This window comes from Microtus oregoni, unplaced genomic scaffold, assembly GCF_018167655.1.
Source record: "Microtus oregoni isolate MIOR12 unplaced genomic scaffold, Mior012 000007F_ref0000211, whole genome shotgun sequence".
Taxonomy (NCBI): domain Eukaryota; kingdom Metazoa; phylum Chordata; class Mammalia; order Rodentia; family Cricetidae; genus Microtus; species Microtus oregoni.
Genome location: NW_024543066.1, coordinates 20,155,009 through 20,171,230, shown reverse-complemented (window position 1 = coordinate 20,171,230; position 16,222 = coordinate 20,155,009). Strand labels below are relative to the sequence as shown.

The 16,222-nt window shown below is 44.3% G+C and overlaps 1 protein-coding gene across 1 annotated transcript in view; it reads right to left on the bottom strand.

The window, feature by feature from the left end:
- Positions 1-13,967, bottom strand: part of Lonrf2 (LON peptidase N-terminal domain and ring finger 2) — a 35,484-nt gene extending 21,517 nt beyond the window's left edge. The window contains exons 1-2 of the mRNA XM_041655717.1: positions 12,895-13,967; positions 608-726 (exon numbers count right to left, since the gene is read on the bottom strand). Coding sequence (XP_041511651.1) covers positions 608-726; positions 12,895-13,561 — 786 coding nt within the window. The 5' untranslated portion in view covers positions 13,562-13,967. The remainder of the gene's footprint in view (positions 1-607; positions 727-12,894) is intronic.
- Positions 13,968-16,222: the final 2,255 nt, after the last annotated feature.

Below are 16,222 nucleotides of genomic sequence, written 5' to 3'. Positions count from 1 at the left end.
TATTATGTATGGCTTTTTGTTCATTCCAGGCATCTGAAATTAATGCTTCCGACTGTGGTAGTATGACTGTAACTGGCCCCCATAAGCTCATAGGGAGTGGCACTAGTAGAAGCTGTGGCTTTGTTGGAGTGGGTGTGGCCTTGTTGGAGGAAGTGTGTCACCGTGGGAGTGGGATTTGAGGTTTCCTATATGCTCAAGCCATGGGACTTGAGTTCTGATCCCAACCAGCCATGTGAAAACAGCTGGGAGGGTGACATACTGGGAGGGGAAGACAGGAGGATCCCAGCGGTTCACTGAGAGACCCTGAATCCAAATATAAGGCGGAGAAGCAATTGAGGAAGACACTGCAATGTTAACCTCTGGCTTCTCCATGTACTTACATAGGTGAGTGCAATGGCACAAACACACATATGCATACACCTTGTATGCACACTCCCCCGCTCACATGCACACATACACTCTCATACACAGCATTGTGCACCCCCCCACAATATGCCCACTCACATACACACACCCTCACACACAGACACACACAGACACACGTACATACACCATAACCTTAATCAAATGGACCCTTTCCGAAAGACAATGAAGAAGCATAAATCACCTTAGTCAGGAGAGGCTCCCTCTGACAGACCGTATCAGCATCCTGCATGGCTTGCTCATAGTTCTTTGTGGTTAGATATATCTCAGCTCGCAGCAGCAGGAGTGAGCTGTCATCGGGGGCTGAAAGACAGGGGAGAGATACAAGTGACTGCATTTTAAAGATACACTGCTTTCTGATATTAAAATATTAAGTTGGGAAATTAGCACAAAGACAAACACAAAACAATTTCCAGTGATCACATGTTGAGTTCACTGAGTACATAAACACAATTCACAGAGTTCCTTTCAGGAAAACAGAAATAAGTTTAACTAGTCTTCAAAATGCATCAGGGAAAAATAACATTAATCCTTCAAGCACACGAGTACAATCTGCAATAGCAAATCAAGTAATCTGAATCCAAAAAGCTTTCAAACCTGAGTTTTGGGTTTGGGGGTATTTCAGACTTTGAATTTTTAAATTAGAATTGGAAGACACTCAAAAAGAGAAAGAGAGCCTTTATAAAATGTGAAACACTTATAGATTCAGCTCTTTTGGACTGCAGAAATTCATGTTGTAAAATTAGGTATTTAAAAGGGACATATGAAATACATTTCATGGGAAGCACACTAAGAAATCCATTCTTTAAAACCTAATAGAGATGGAGGGGGTTATGGCTCGGTCAGTCAAGCTTTTGCCACCCAAGCACTGGGACCTCAGTCTGAACCCCAGCACCAAAGTCACATGGTACAGTGTAGCATGCCTGCATCACAACACTGGAGAGGCAAAGGCAAAATCCAGCCAAAGTGGAGCCTCAGGTTCAGTAAGAGGCCACGGATCAAAACTAAGATAGAGAGCAACTGAGGAAAACACCTGACACCAGCTTCCGGCCTCCACATTCACACGGATGGACACTATGCACACACAGCAACACAGGCATACACACGTGCCACACAGCAAGAAACAGGATCAGAAGAGTAAAACATAACTTTTTCCCTACCTAATCATGTGCATGCCAATTCACCTATGCAACTGTATTATATATACCTCAGAACCTTCTCAACTCTCCTCCCCATGTTCCTCACACAGAAGATACACTGATGACCATTCATTCCTGTGACATTACAGTCAAACACAGCTCTCAGAGAAGTCCAGGAGTGGTTCTCTCTGTGGGATGTCACATAGCACATACCTCCACAGCTGGTTTTCACACCTCTGGACTCTGCTCACTCCACCCCCATCTTCTCGGGATCCTCGCAGCTGCCCTTTCCCGTTGATAACTATGCTGAGCATTTAGACATATTCCTTTCTCTCTTCCTGAACACCGCTGTGGATTGCCTTGAAACCCTGACTTTGACCTCAAAAGTCTCACCTGGGCCTTTGCAAAGGTCAGCAGGCTTCCTATTAGTTTATGTAGATAACCAAGCAAATGTGCAGCGAAAAACTCATGCAAGACAGGGCTGAAGGCATGGGAAGCTGCAAAAGAACTGTTATGGACACATGCTATTGAGAGGCGTGGCAGGGAAAGGGTGGGGCAATGGGGAGCAGGAGCCACAGGAAGACATTCACAAGGTTTTGTGGTGTTTTTTTTTTTTTTAAACTGAAACAAATCAAAACATAACAGCAATTGTTTCTCACGGAACTGTAATTGAAGGTAAACAACACAAAAGGGCTTCAGGAAGTTCCTGAAACTGGCAAGACTCGCTAACCCCTCCCTCTCAATAGCAAACAATAAAGACTGCTGAGAGTCAAGCTGCCAGGAGGACTCTTACTTAGACAAGCTACGATGACTCTCAGATGAGCCAAGCTGCAAGCAAGAAACAGGAATCAGCCAAGAAGCCTGGAAGGAACAGAAACCAGCCATGCTGCCAGGAAGAGGTGTAGACAGAGCCACCTGGAGCTGCCTTCAAGTTGTACAGGATAGTATAAATATCCAGTTTTTATGAGATGTCACCCAAGCTAGTGTAGGCTTTGGTGACGCACCTGTCTTTGAGTTATTTCTGCTACTGTGAGTAACCCCTCCTTTAAGTAAAACTCATTGGTTCTACGATTTGAACTTCAACTGTATCTGTGTTTTGGTGTGTGTTACATCTCCCCAGGAAAAGTCGTGTCATTGTTCGTCTCTGGTAACACAGGCCTATTATGAAATGTTTTGGTAAAGGGAGAATGTTTCCCTTAAGGCTCAAAGCTCTCCCATCCACACCATCAAGTGAATATGTCCATCTGTTAGCTATGATCCATAATGAGATCATAGATGTTCCATCTTTGAAAATGTACATGCAGACTGAGAGGCACTGACAGAGCTCATAAGCAAGTGTGTGATCTTTAAAAACGTTTTGTTGTATGTGTACGGGTGATTTGCCTATATGTAAGTCTGTGTACCGCATGTATGCTTGGTGCCCTCAGAGGTCACAACAGGGCATTGAATCCTCTGCAACTGTATTAAAGACGGTTGTGCACTGCTGTGTGCACTCTGGAAATCAAACCCAGGTCCTCTGCAAGAGCAGCCAGTGCTCTTAACTTCTGAGTCATCTCTCCTGCTCCGAGTGTATGATTATTTTTTTTTAAAAAAAAACATATGCTTTCTTTATTTTTTTATTTTTTTTAAAAAAGTATTTATTTATTTATTATGTATACAATATTCTGTCTGTGTGTATGACCGCAGGCCAGAAGAGGGCACCAGACCCCATTACAGATGGTTGTGAGCCACCATGTGGTTGCTGGGAATTGAACTCAGGACCTTTGGAAGAGCAGGCAATGCTCTTAACCTCTGAGCTATTTCTCCAGCCCCCTGCTTTCTTTATTTTTGAGAATTTCATACATGTATACGCTGAAATATGATCATATCCACCCCATCTCCCCATTCCAACTTCACTAATATCCTTCTCAGCTTTATTAATTCCAACATTCATTGTATTCAGTGAATTATAAGAAAAAAAATTTTTAAAGGAGACTTTTCACTGCCTGGCAGAAAACTATTCTTAATTCTCAGAGGATCTGCCTTTTTTTAAAGTGTGTCATTATATGGGAAATAGAACTGCAGACTAATAACTTCTACCTGAAAGATCAGGTAAAAGTTCCTTAACTGCACAATTCCGTGCCTTTTGATATCTCCCCATGGGAGGTTTTGAGAGATCCAAACCAAAGAAGCTACTGGAATTGCAAACTGAGCTTCAAAGACAAGTCATCCATGGACTTCATACCCTGCGCTCACGACATGAGTTTCTCATGGATCCCGACGGTTTGCCAACTGGTTCTCTCGAGTTTCCCACACAGCCGTATCATACGCAGATAATTAGATTTCTTTTACTGTCATATTTCCAGCCCCCATCTCCCTTCACTCTCATGTCGCAAAGGTATTGACAGCAAATCTGCATCCTCTCCCTCAGTAGGGATTTAATCCACATGCCCACACATCTCCCCCCTCCCGTTCTTGACTTCAAAAAAGGCCTGGGGAGATGGCTCAGTAGCTGCGAGCACTGCTGCTCTTCCAGAGGACCTGGGTTCAATTGCCAGCACCCACACGGTAGTGCACAACCATCTGCAATCCAGTTCCAGGGGATCCGATGCCCTCATCTGGCGACGCGCGCATACATGTGAATCGGTGATGTCATCTCGCCCTGACTTTATTTCATGGCATTCCTCAGCCTGCCACCCCAATAGCCACATCCACATTGGTAATGCTTTCTGTGAGACTGTCCGTGACCCCTAACATGGTCTAGACATAGTAACCAGAATAGCTGGTGTCTGTGCAGGCTAAAACTAAAATAACGACGTGGAAGTGAAAATTAGAAATAATTGCCATGTAGTGTCTGGAAAATACCATTAAGCCCTGCAAAAAAAGGCAGATGTTGTTCTGACCCCCCTCCTCCCTCCTGGACACTGATGTAATTATGGGTTGTCTTGAAAATCCTGCACTCTTGAGCCCCGCACCAAGAGACTCCATGTCTTCCGTGTGTATTTTGGATATTTATTCGTGTAACCTGCAGTGACCACTCAGGACATACCCAGGACTGAAGATGTTCCCTTTGTGCTTTGCCACTTGGCAGACCCCTGGGAAGAGTGACTACCACTCTGACGGTCACTGGCAGTTGATGCCAATATGACTGGGTACCACTGCAGTAGTGTTTAGGAGCCAATGTACTGCAATACATGTTTTCTAACTAATCAGTTAGTGAATGCTGGTATCACAGTGCACATGTGGATGTCAGATAACAACTCTCAGGAACTTTCTCCTGAGACCCTGTAAGAACGGAGGATCAAAGTAGGTCTGTGCACAAGTGATCCTACCCACCGAGTCATCTCACCGGCTCAGTATAGTGTTCTCATTACCATTCAGGACAAATGTTTCCTTGTTTTTAATTGTGATTTTTTTTTATCTGACCTGTTGGTAACAGTGTGGTTGAAAGCTCCCCAAGTGTACAGAGAAATCCTGCTCTATTGTTAAGAAGTATTAAGAGGTGGGACCGAATGAAGATATCAGGCCAGAGGGCTTTGCCCGCATGGACAGGCTAAAGAGGCTAACACAAGGGCAGGTTAGTTAGGAAGGACATCTAAGCAAGCTCTGTGCTCCCTGCTGTGTCTTGTTTTACAATGCCCTCTGCTACTGCAGAGCAAGAACCTCTGATACTGGATTTCTCAGCCTTCACAACTATGTGAAATCAGTGTCTTTCTTTTATAAATTGGTCAGTTTGTGGTATTTCGTTATGGCGGCAGAAGACAGACTAAGACACGTTACATGTTAACGTTAAACATGCATTGCTTTGTTTCCAAACATCTGGTGACTGCCTACTTACCTATTGCTTAATTTTCCTTTAGTGTTCGAGTAACACCTTTGTTTGATTTCAACCTTTTAATTTATTGCATTTATTTTATAGTCTAACCTAGGCATCAGCCTACACAGCAACAGGTCCTGTGAATTCAAACAGGTGATATATTCTGCGGGTACTCCATGTAGTAACACCTATTAAAAGACTCTGGGGCATCTCAGCATTACTGCCCCTTGCCCTGGAACCAGGAACCTGATAATCACCCTCATGTGCACTGGAGCTTTGAGTACTTTCCCCTGGAATTCTCCATCCCCTTTGCAGTTTTTTTTCAATAAATCAAGGCCCTAGAACTGGGGAAAAACGACCTGCAGGTGACCTGCAAGTGTTTCTCCTTGCCCAACCAACCCAGCAACCGCTGTGGCATTGATCAATTATAGTTAGCTGACCATTAAATGAGCTAGTCACAATAGTTGACAAGCGACTCCCCCTTTGCTTCTGCGGTTTTTTTCCTTTAAAAGTAGCCTGTAACAGCCACTCAGGGTCCTTCTCCTCCCAAGGCTGAGGGGCCCTGTCGCGGCAGTAAATAAAATTCCTCTTGCTTTTGCAGCAACTGAGGTGTGAGAGTGGTCTCTTGGGGCGACCCCTCCTTGGTAAGTGGGCTTTAGGGTCCAACACTATGAAATAAAAATACCAGTGTATCTATTCCAACATGTATTCTTAACTACTTTTCTATTCATGTTTTATCAATTACTAAAAGTTTTGTTTAAATTCTTTAAAACAAAAGTGTATTTCTATCACCTTATATTCTTGGTGTGTGTGCTTACATACTCATTAGATTCAGAATGCTTGGGAACACTGCTTTTTATGTTTCCTGTTTAACCAGATCATAGATCCTAGATATCTCCATCGCTCTTAATACACTTTGCCTTTAATTTATTGGATGCTAATTTTGTCACATCAGAGCCCTCTCAGCCACCACCGCCTCCTCCTCGTCCTCCTCGTCCTCCTCCTCCTGGGGCACCACACAGCCATGCTTCATTTAGTCCAGCCTGTCACCATTCTAGAGGGATATTCAGATCACTTAACGCTGAAGCAAATCGTTACTTTTCTGGGTGTCTCATTTGTTCTCTGTTACTTTGTTTTTCACTTCCAAAATTTTTTTTTTAAAGATTTATTTATTTATTATGTATACGGTAGTCTCAGTACTCTGCCTGCAGGCCAGAAGAGGGCACCAGATCTCATTACAGATGGTTGTGAGCCACCATGTGGTTGCTGGGAATTGAACTCAGGACCTTTGGAAGAGCAGGCGGTGCTCTTAACCACTGAGCCATCTCTCAGCCCCCTAAAATGTTATTGTGTGTTTAGACTGGGGGTGGGGAGGGGTTGCCCTGCTGTGGAGGCCACTGACGTTGTGGTTAGTCCTCTCCTTTTATGTTCAGGGGGTTTCTGGGAACAGAACTCAGATTCTGATGTGTTTTCCCTGCTGAGCCACCTCGGGTCCTCTGTATTTTGAATGGGTCAAATATCTGCCATCTCACTAGAGCTTTTATCCTTTTGCTGGTTGCTCAATCGAATGCAACATAAAACGCTGTCAGTAATACTTCCAGTATTTTTACCACACCCAAGGCACACATTCACCACACAATGTTTATCGCTCATCCTGGCTTTGTGCTACCTCCCAGATTTGCTTTTATATAAATTATAAATGCCACAAAACATCATTTTATTGAGATGCAAATTTCATTTGTAGGGTTACATTTCTGGTCTTCATTCCTTCCTTGGTCCCATGCTTTTACATGGGTAATTTTTTTTTTTAAATCAGTGAAACCTTTCTTTCCCTTAGGAGTCTATGTAGCATGATCCCAATACCAAAAATGTCCTTTGGTGTTGCCCACAGCTTTGGCCTATAGCATCTTGAGTCCCTTTCATCTGTGAAAGGTATTTGAGATGGAAAACAACTTCTGGGTAGACCTTTTTATTCTTAATTTTACATTTTATTCTTTCAGCAATCTAAAAAAAAAAAGCCTAGTCCATCTTCTCTGATTCCAAACTTCTCTTTCATTACTTGAGGAATCTTGATTCAGTAACTCACAATTTTTCATCGGCTGTGGAAAATTCTTGGCCCTTTTCTTCCCTCCCCCCCTTTAAATGTTTCCCTTTCTCTTCGCTCTTCCTTTGGGTTCTGACCTCAGAGACTTCAGAACCTTTGTCTGTGTCCCATAAACTTACGCTCTGTTTCATCATTGTCTCATGATCCAGCACGGAAATGTTCTATTAGTTTGTGTCTTAGCTTGCTTTTCCATGGCAGTAATGGAACACCATGACCAAAAGCAACTTGGGGAAGAAAAGGGTTAATTTGGCTTATATATCCCAGGCCACAGTCCACTGAGGACCAAGGCAGGAATTCAAAGCAGGAATTGAAGCAGAAGCGGTGGAGGGATATTAGTTACGAGCTTGTTCCCCTCTAGCTTCCTCGGGTTTTCTTTCTTACATACCTCAAAATGACCTCCCCAGGGGTGGCCCCGCCCACAGTGAGCTGTCCCCTTCTACATCAGTTTGGAAAATGTTCTCATGCTTGCCTACAGACCAAGATGGGGCATTTTTCAGTTGATATTCCCTCTTCTCAGACAACTCTAGTTCTGTTAAGTAAGTCAGCAAAAACCCAAACCTACATAGCTTGTCCCCGCAATTTTTCATCCTAACTTCCAATGTTTGCAGTCTGCTTTTTGGTTTTTTTTAAACCCATCTAATTAACTTCCAAGGTCAGACAAAATCTTAGAACATCCACCTTTGTGGTGTGTGTGTGTGTGTGTGTGTGTGTGTGTGTGTGTGTGTGAGAGAGAGAGAGAGAGAGAGAGAGAGAGAGAGAGAGAAGCCAATTATCTGCTGAATTCATTATCTTTTCATACAGTTCTGTAGTGTGAATTCTAATTGGTCTTAATAGAACCTGGAGTCAGATATTGGGGTAAAAACCAAAATATCAGAGAAACAGAACAGTCAGTCCTTACCTCTATGAAATCCTCAGACCAAATGGGGTATCCTGTCTCCACAAGTCCTCAGACTGAATGCCTTGAGCTCCTGTCTCCTCCCAGCCACACTCCTTTCTGTCTCCACTTCCCTAGTGCTGGGATTAAAGGCATATGACTCCCAAGTAGTGGGATTAAAGGTATGTGCCACCACTGCCTGGCTCATATCTGTTGGTGGGAGGACTGCTTGTTCATCCTGGCTGTCCAGAACTGAAGTAATTGCACGGAAACTGTATTAATTACATCAATGCTTGGCCCATTAGCTCTAACTTCTTATTCGCTAACTCTTACATCTTAATTGAACCCATTTCTAGTAATCCGTGTATTGCCACAACAAACAAAACAAAACAAAAGAGGGCAGAGGCAGGTGGATCCCTATGAGTTCTAGGCCAGCTTGGTCTACAAAATGAGTTCCAGGACAGCCAGGACTACACAGAGAAACCCTGTGGGGGGGGGGGGAGATGAACCAAGACTCCTCTAAAGGTTGCTATAAACACCCCTGAAAAAATTACTTTGCCCAACAAAAAGCAGGAAGCAGTTTGAGAAAAATTACATCCATATTCCCAAATATTGTTTATAAATGTTTGTTTGCATTTAAAGGGGATATGCTATAGAGATTTGCATTGGTATGGATCTTGGTTTATTGATACAAATTTTAGGTAAATTTTGTTATATATATGTGTGTGTGTGTGTGTGTGTGTGTGTATTTCTGCTCTTTATTAAACTACCATGACTGTATAGTTCACTTAAAATAAGCCGGGCGGTGATGGTGCACGCCTTTAATCCCAGCACTCGGGAGGCAGAGGCAGGTGGATCTCTGTGAGTTCGAGGCCAGCCTGGTCTACAAGAGCTAGTTCCAGGACAGGAACCAAAAGCTACAGAGAAACCCTGTCTTGAAAATAAAAAAAAAGAAAGAAAGAAAAAAATAAAATGTAATGTATAATTAAGAAATATAGTTAATAGATAGTCATCTATAATAGTGAAGCTTGTAGTCATGTTAGATTTTCTAGATTTATAGAGATGTATTTCAGATGGATGGGCATTCTTCAAACCTTTCAAAAACTACAGAATATGGTATTTAAAATGTTTTAAGAATTTAGGACTTTTCATGACAATGAGAAACATCTGCTCCTGGCAGCACCAATTACTTCAAGAGGAAGATGGGCATCAAAGAGGCTCCTTGTGGAGTTGGTTAGCCATTTGGGAAAGAAACTGCTCTTGCCTGGACTTCCTGATGAACTGCACATGCAGGATCCACAAAGAAATGACTGCTAAACTTGCCTAAAGGTGAGACCACCACCCTTCAGGGTTCCTGCTTCATGAAAGAGTCTGCCAGATATTCTACAGGCCACAAAAGAAAATGACTGACAAACTGCCAATACAGGCAGAACTGTCTTTGAAATTTCCTGCTTCATGGAAAAGTCTCCTGGATACTATGGGCCTGTAGGCTGAATACTGATGCCCCTATGGTTCAGAAGAACTTTGGGTGACTGTCCAGGTAGCCAGAAATCTCTGTCAATTTTAGAGTTTTGAAAGTTGCTTACAATGCACATCCTGTTTACCTAGGTAATATTATAGCCTTCTGGAGTCTTTGATGGAGTTGAAGAATTTATAGTTTACCTTAGTTATGATAAAAGATAAAATATATATAACTGTAATTCTTACTTGATAACTGTTTTTTTTGTACTTTTACTATGTTAAGTTAAAACCTTCCTTTTTTTATTTAAACCGAAAGGGGGAGGTGATGTGGGATTCCCCTTTGTATGCTGTGAATATGACTGGTTAATTAATAAAGAAAACTGGCTTGGCCTAATAGGGCAAAAGAATAGAGGTAGACAGGGAAAACTAAACTGAATGCTGGGAGAAAGAAGGGCGGAGTCAGACAGAAGCCATGGAGCCCCGCCAGAGAGAGATGCCGGTTGGCGATATACAGATTACTAGAAATGGGTTAAATTAAGATGTAAGAATTAGCCAATAAGAAATTAGAGCTAATGGGCCAAGCAGTGATTTAATTAATACAGTTTCTGTGTAATTATTTCAGGGATAAGCGGCCAGGAACCAACAAGTGGCTCTCTCCTCCTACACATATCTGTTCTCTTTAACATATGTATTTATTTAATCTCATTCACAAGTTATTGCCAAAGATTACTTACAAAGCCTCTACTTGGGTGAATCAGAACATTCGCTCTTATCTTGCCTTTGAAAGGAATCAAGAAAGAAGTATTGGGACACGGTGCTAATGACTACTACAAGCACAAACATTCTAATTCCAAACATTTATGACCTTATTTACTGAACCCAAACCTCTAATTTGAGCTAACATTATCATGAAATGTAACAGCCCGCATGTGTGTGTGTGTGTGTGTCTGTGTGTGTATGTGCCTGTGTGCCTGTGTGTGTGTGTGTCTTGTGCAGTGCTGGGAATTGAACTCACAGCTTCACGAATGAGAAGCACTCATGCTACCACTGAGCCTCAATCTCCTTTTTCATTCATACACTTTGAAAGTAGGAAACCCGAGTTTAATCTTCTACTCTGAAGAGAAAGCGAATATGGGACATGTTTAATATAAGTTGTGACATGAAATGACTGAACTAGTCAAAGCTTTACAGTCGTAGGTTGAGTTCTAAAATGTATAACGTACATAAAGGGCTTAAGACACAGAGTTTACGAAACTACCAGAAAGTTAACACATGTCTCCCTCCCCAAAGTCACGAAATACTGCATCACTACCCACACAGGTCCTCCTGTGCTTCCTCACAATCAACAGTCCCTTTCAATCACCACAACCCTTGCTTCTAACACCCCATAGCAGTGGTTCCCAACCTTCCTAATGCTGGTACCTTTTTAAAAATACACTTCCTCATGCTGTGGTGACCCCCCAACCGTAAGATTATTTTCCTTGCTACTTTGTAACTGTAATCTTGCTGTTTTGAATCTTAACATAAATTTCTGTGTTTTCTGATGGTCTTAGGTGACACCCAGAAGGGTCATGATCCCCAGGTTAAGAAACACCGCCCTGCAGTGATTTGCCTGCTCCCCTTCTAACAATTGGAATCACACAGTAAAGATGCCTGTGTGTTTGGTTGTTGTTTCTTCTCTTTATTCAGCTTTTTTTTGGGGGGGGGTGGTACTGAATATTGAATCTAACACATGATCAGTAGGCATTCAGACACATAGCTATATTCCCCCACACACACTTTTCACTATAAGACAGGGCTTTGAACTCACACTACAGCCCAGGCAGATATTGAACTAGCCATTCTCTTGCCTCAAGTCCCCCAGTAGCTAGGATTACAGACAGATCTGTTCTGCCAGGCCCGGCAAGTCTAGCCGCTTTCACTTTGCATTGTGTTTGTGGGTTCAGCATGTAGGAATAGTCTGAAACTGCAGCTGGCTGGCTTTCTTTCCTGTGGTATTCTGTGACGGTATAAGGATATAGTGACCCATTAGGCTCTCACTCAAAAAAAAAAAAAATGTTGCTTTCTGCTTTAGTTTTTTTTTTTGTAACATAATGAAATCTTATTTATTATTTTCCCATTAGAAGTGGAAGTTGGATTATTACAGAAATGATTTTGTATTAATATTCATTTTCCCTTGCTAGGAAATATTCTTATTAAAGATTTTAATAACAATTGAGAGTATTAAATAATCACTTAACCAAGAAACATGGGCTCTTAAGTTGTGAAATACGGTGAACATTGTCAACGGAGACTGTTTCCTACAATTTTTTTTTTTTTTTTTTTAGTTTTTATTGTATGTGTATGAATGCTTTGCCTACTCGTGTGCACTTTGAGCCTGCTCAGTTTCCAAGGCAGTCAGATGGGGGCGCCAAGATCCCCGGGGACTGGAAGCAGGTTGTAATTCCCCAATGTGAATGAAGGGACCCAAACCTAGGTAGGTCCCCTTGGAGAGCAGCTAGTGCTCTTAACCAGTGAGCCATCTCCCCAGCCCCGGGAGTAACTTTACAGTCGTTTGGGGCCCATGTATATGCACCTCTTTGAAACGATTAGCAACCAGTCCTACTGAACACATGGACGCTACCAGATTTCCAGGAGATGTGCATAGGACAGTTCTCATCTTCTCCAACATCTAAACACGGGTGAAGTGTTTCAAAAGAAAAAAAAATCATGTCTGAATTGGGGAGTGCAATAAATTCAAACCCACATGGGCAAAAGATAAAGTAAATATTGATTTTTTTTAAATACTGAAGATATGTAAAGGATATTTTGGATATAGAGTGGAAAGCACTGTTAAAATAGATATCACTTGCTTTTCGTCACCCTATTTAACATACCTACCAGAAATTTTAAAAGTTCTATGACTAACACTACAGCTCTTTGACTAACATTGCTTTACATCATACACCAGTCTTGGAAAAGTCACAAGAACGATGCACCTGGCATGTGACCTCATCCTGCAGGGTGAGGCTGGTTAGCCTTGTGCACCTCACTACCTTTGAAATTAAAATGCCACCGGCCACCGCCCAGCCCGTGGTCACCCTCAAGGCTGACTCACCAATGTCCAGGGCCTGCTGGCACCTGAGCAGCGCGGCCTCGGGCTGCTGCTGGCGTTGAAGCCCCCGCGCCTGGCACGCCATTCTGCGCAGCCGACAATACGCAGGGAAGCATCTCTCCAGCAGCCCGCTCAGCATCACGTTCACGCGCCGGGCCTGTGGCCGCCCGGGAACCATCTTCACACAGCGCTTGCATACCGTGAGCCCGCTGGCCAGCGTCACGGGCTTGTAGAGCAGCCTCCCGCAGCGCGGACAGCCCAGCAGGTCGCGGGGCGCCACCGGCCCCGAGGAGCCAGCCGCGCAGCCGGACCTTGCCACCTCCGGCAGCCACTTCTTGTGCAGGCCTAGGGAGCGCGCCAGGCCTCTTGCCAGCTCATCCAGCTCCGCGGGCTTCAGGGGGCCGAGCAGGGCGGCCCCGCGGAAGGCGCCGATGGCATCGGGGAAGAGGCCGGCGCGAGACAGCGTTTCCCCAAGGTGCACGCACAGGGCACGGTCCGGCTGCGCCATGCGGGCCAGCATCGAGCGGAGGAGCTCGGCCGCCGCCTGGTACTCTTTGATGAGGGCGGCCTCGGCTTCCTCCATCAGGCTCTCAGCCGAGAGCTCCTGCTCCTCGAGGCTGCAGCGCACGCCCTGGGGCTCCGGAGGCTGGGGTGCCGGCTCGGGGCTCATCGTGCGAAGAGAGGGCGAGAGCACGGCCTTCGCCTTTGCTGTCAGACACGCGCGTCAGCGGACCGGGTGCTCCGAGCCGCGGTGACCACGCAGGGACCGCAGGAGGCGCAGCGCACGCGGCTCAGCCCCAGCTCGTGCGAGGCGCCGTGCGCGCCCCAGTGGCTCACGTCAGCCAAGTGACCGTGGGAGCTTGGCGACCCCCTCACAGCTTCTCGACTGAACGTTTTACTGCTCCCCAGCTGGCGGCCCGCGCCTGTGCACGCGCATCTCGCCGCCGCCGCCAAGTCACTGCGCGTGCTCATGCGAATGTCCTAGTGTCCTCCTGCATCTCCGAACCTGCCTGTTTCCCAAGGTTCCGTTGCCTAGACAACCCTGGGCTCCTGAAGTTTCCAAGCCCTTCAATCATCCCCAAGAGAATAAAACCCTGCAAAAGAGATCCTGCCCCTGCGCTCTCCAATAACACAAGAATCAAGACAATAAAGATCTCTCTCTCTCTCTCTCTCTCTCTCTCTCTCTCTCTCTCTCTCTCTCTCTCTCTCACACACACACACACACACACACACACAAATAATCCAATTTACGTTAAATGTCTTGAAAGTACAAATGATGCTACAGTAATAGGAAGCGGACTGAAGGTCATGTGGGGCTGGGAGAAAGGACGTGTATGCAAAGTCACATGAGGAAATTTTTAGGGGCGATATCTTGATGGTCGTGCTGGTCTTGATAACAGGTAAGTGAGCAGTCAGACGAGGTAACCAAGGAAACCACAGCTCTGCCTCATGATGCTTGAGAAGCCCCTTTGTAGTTAAATACCCTCGAGACTGCAGACAGTTTGCTCTCACTAAATGAAAAACCAAAGTACCCGGACATTTCCCACACACGAGTGCGCTAACGAATTACAAGAAAAAGCTAAAATTAAAAATGTATATATATATATAAAAACCGGAAGTGATGCTGTCATGATGAGGTCAGTGAGGTTGGCAAGAGCTGAATCTTTTTCTCTGCTAATATAAAGAATAAAAAAAAAAAACAAACGCAGGAGCCAGGCGGTGGTGGCGCATTCCTTTAATCCCAGCACTTGGGAGGCAGAGGCAGGGGCAGGCGGATCTCTGTGAGTTCGAGGCCAGCCTGGTCTATAAGAGCTAGTTCCAGGACAGGAACCAAAAAAGCTACGGAGAAACCCTGTCTCGAAAATAAAAAAAAAAAAAAAAAAAAAAAAAAAAAAAAAAAAAAAAAAAAAAAAAAACGCAGGAAAAGCAAGACTTCAGGCCTAGCCAGGTTTTGTTGAAAGCAAAAGCCCAGGCACACTGCAGAGCCCACAAAGAAACAGACTCCTTAGGGAGGAGGAGCTCTGAACTCTAGAATCTGTGTTTGTCTGGCAAAGTCAAAAGCTTTCATGTCTGTGGGTAGGATAGGGGTCTTCTCCCTCAGAATTGTCTGGTTTGGGCTATAGCAGGGGATTAGAAAATCCAGAGGAAGAAAGGGAAGCAAACTGATTCCTACCAGAAGAGACCCCTGGTTGGAGATTTGAAATCTTTGTCTTGGAATGGGAAAAGAACCATGAAGTTGGCTGTATGAGATGATCAAGTGAGAGTCCATTAATCTACTACATTAGGGTGAACTGATAGAATGACTATGTTCAAAGGGGATTTATTAGACTGGCTTATGGCACATAATCTGGTAGCTCAATAATGGTTATCTCATGATGGAAAGGCTCGAAGTCCTGTAGCTGTTCGGTCCATGAGGCTGGATGTCTTTGCAGTTCCAGTCTGGTACTGAAGTTCTGGAAGGCTTCTGATCTCCAGTCTACATTGGAATCCCAAAGTTATTGGCTCTAACACACACACACACACACACACACACACACACACACACACACACACGGGGGCGTCATCCAAAGGAAGGAGATGTTTAGCCTGTCTTCCTCTTGGAATGCTGGTAAAGAAAGTAGTTTACAACCTGGCAATCCTCCTTCTTCTGATGAGCTAGGCTCCACCTGTATCTCCCAGAATATATGTTTACTTATCCCAGACCCTTTCCCTCTAAATCTTAAGCATTGCTCCTATGATGGGGGAGAGTCTTCTGTTTTGTGTTAATTTCATTGGTTAAATAAAGAGACTGCCTTGGCCCTTTAATAGGACAGAAAATTAGGTAGGCGGAGTAAACAGAACAGAATGCTGGGAGAAAGAAGGCAAATCAGTGAGTCGCCATAATTCTCCCACCCAACACAGACACAGGATAAGATCTTCCCTGGTAAGCTACCTCGTGGACTACACAGATTATTAGTAATGGGTTAGATCAATATGTAAGAGCTAGCCAAAAAGAGGCTGGAACTAATGGGCCAGGCAGTGTTTAAAAGAATACAGTTTCCGTGTAATTATTTCAGGTAAAGCTAGCCGGGTGGCGGGAACGCAGCCCACCATTCATAATACTACACTCCTAGGCCATAAAACTCATTCAAATGAGTGTTTTCACTTGTACTTTACAACAGCCTAAGAGACTTTCATGTTATCCCAGGGGCAGGCCAATCCTGACACCCACAGGCATGATGTTTGCCTCAGTCAATCTCCCTGGACTCCAAATCTTGGGCACTATTTCTGAGTCAACAGTACCCATCTTAGTAAGAGAAGCCAGATGTACTCTGTGAAGAATCTCAGTGTA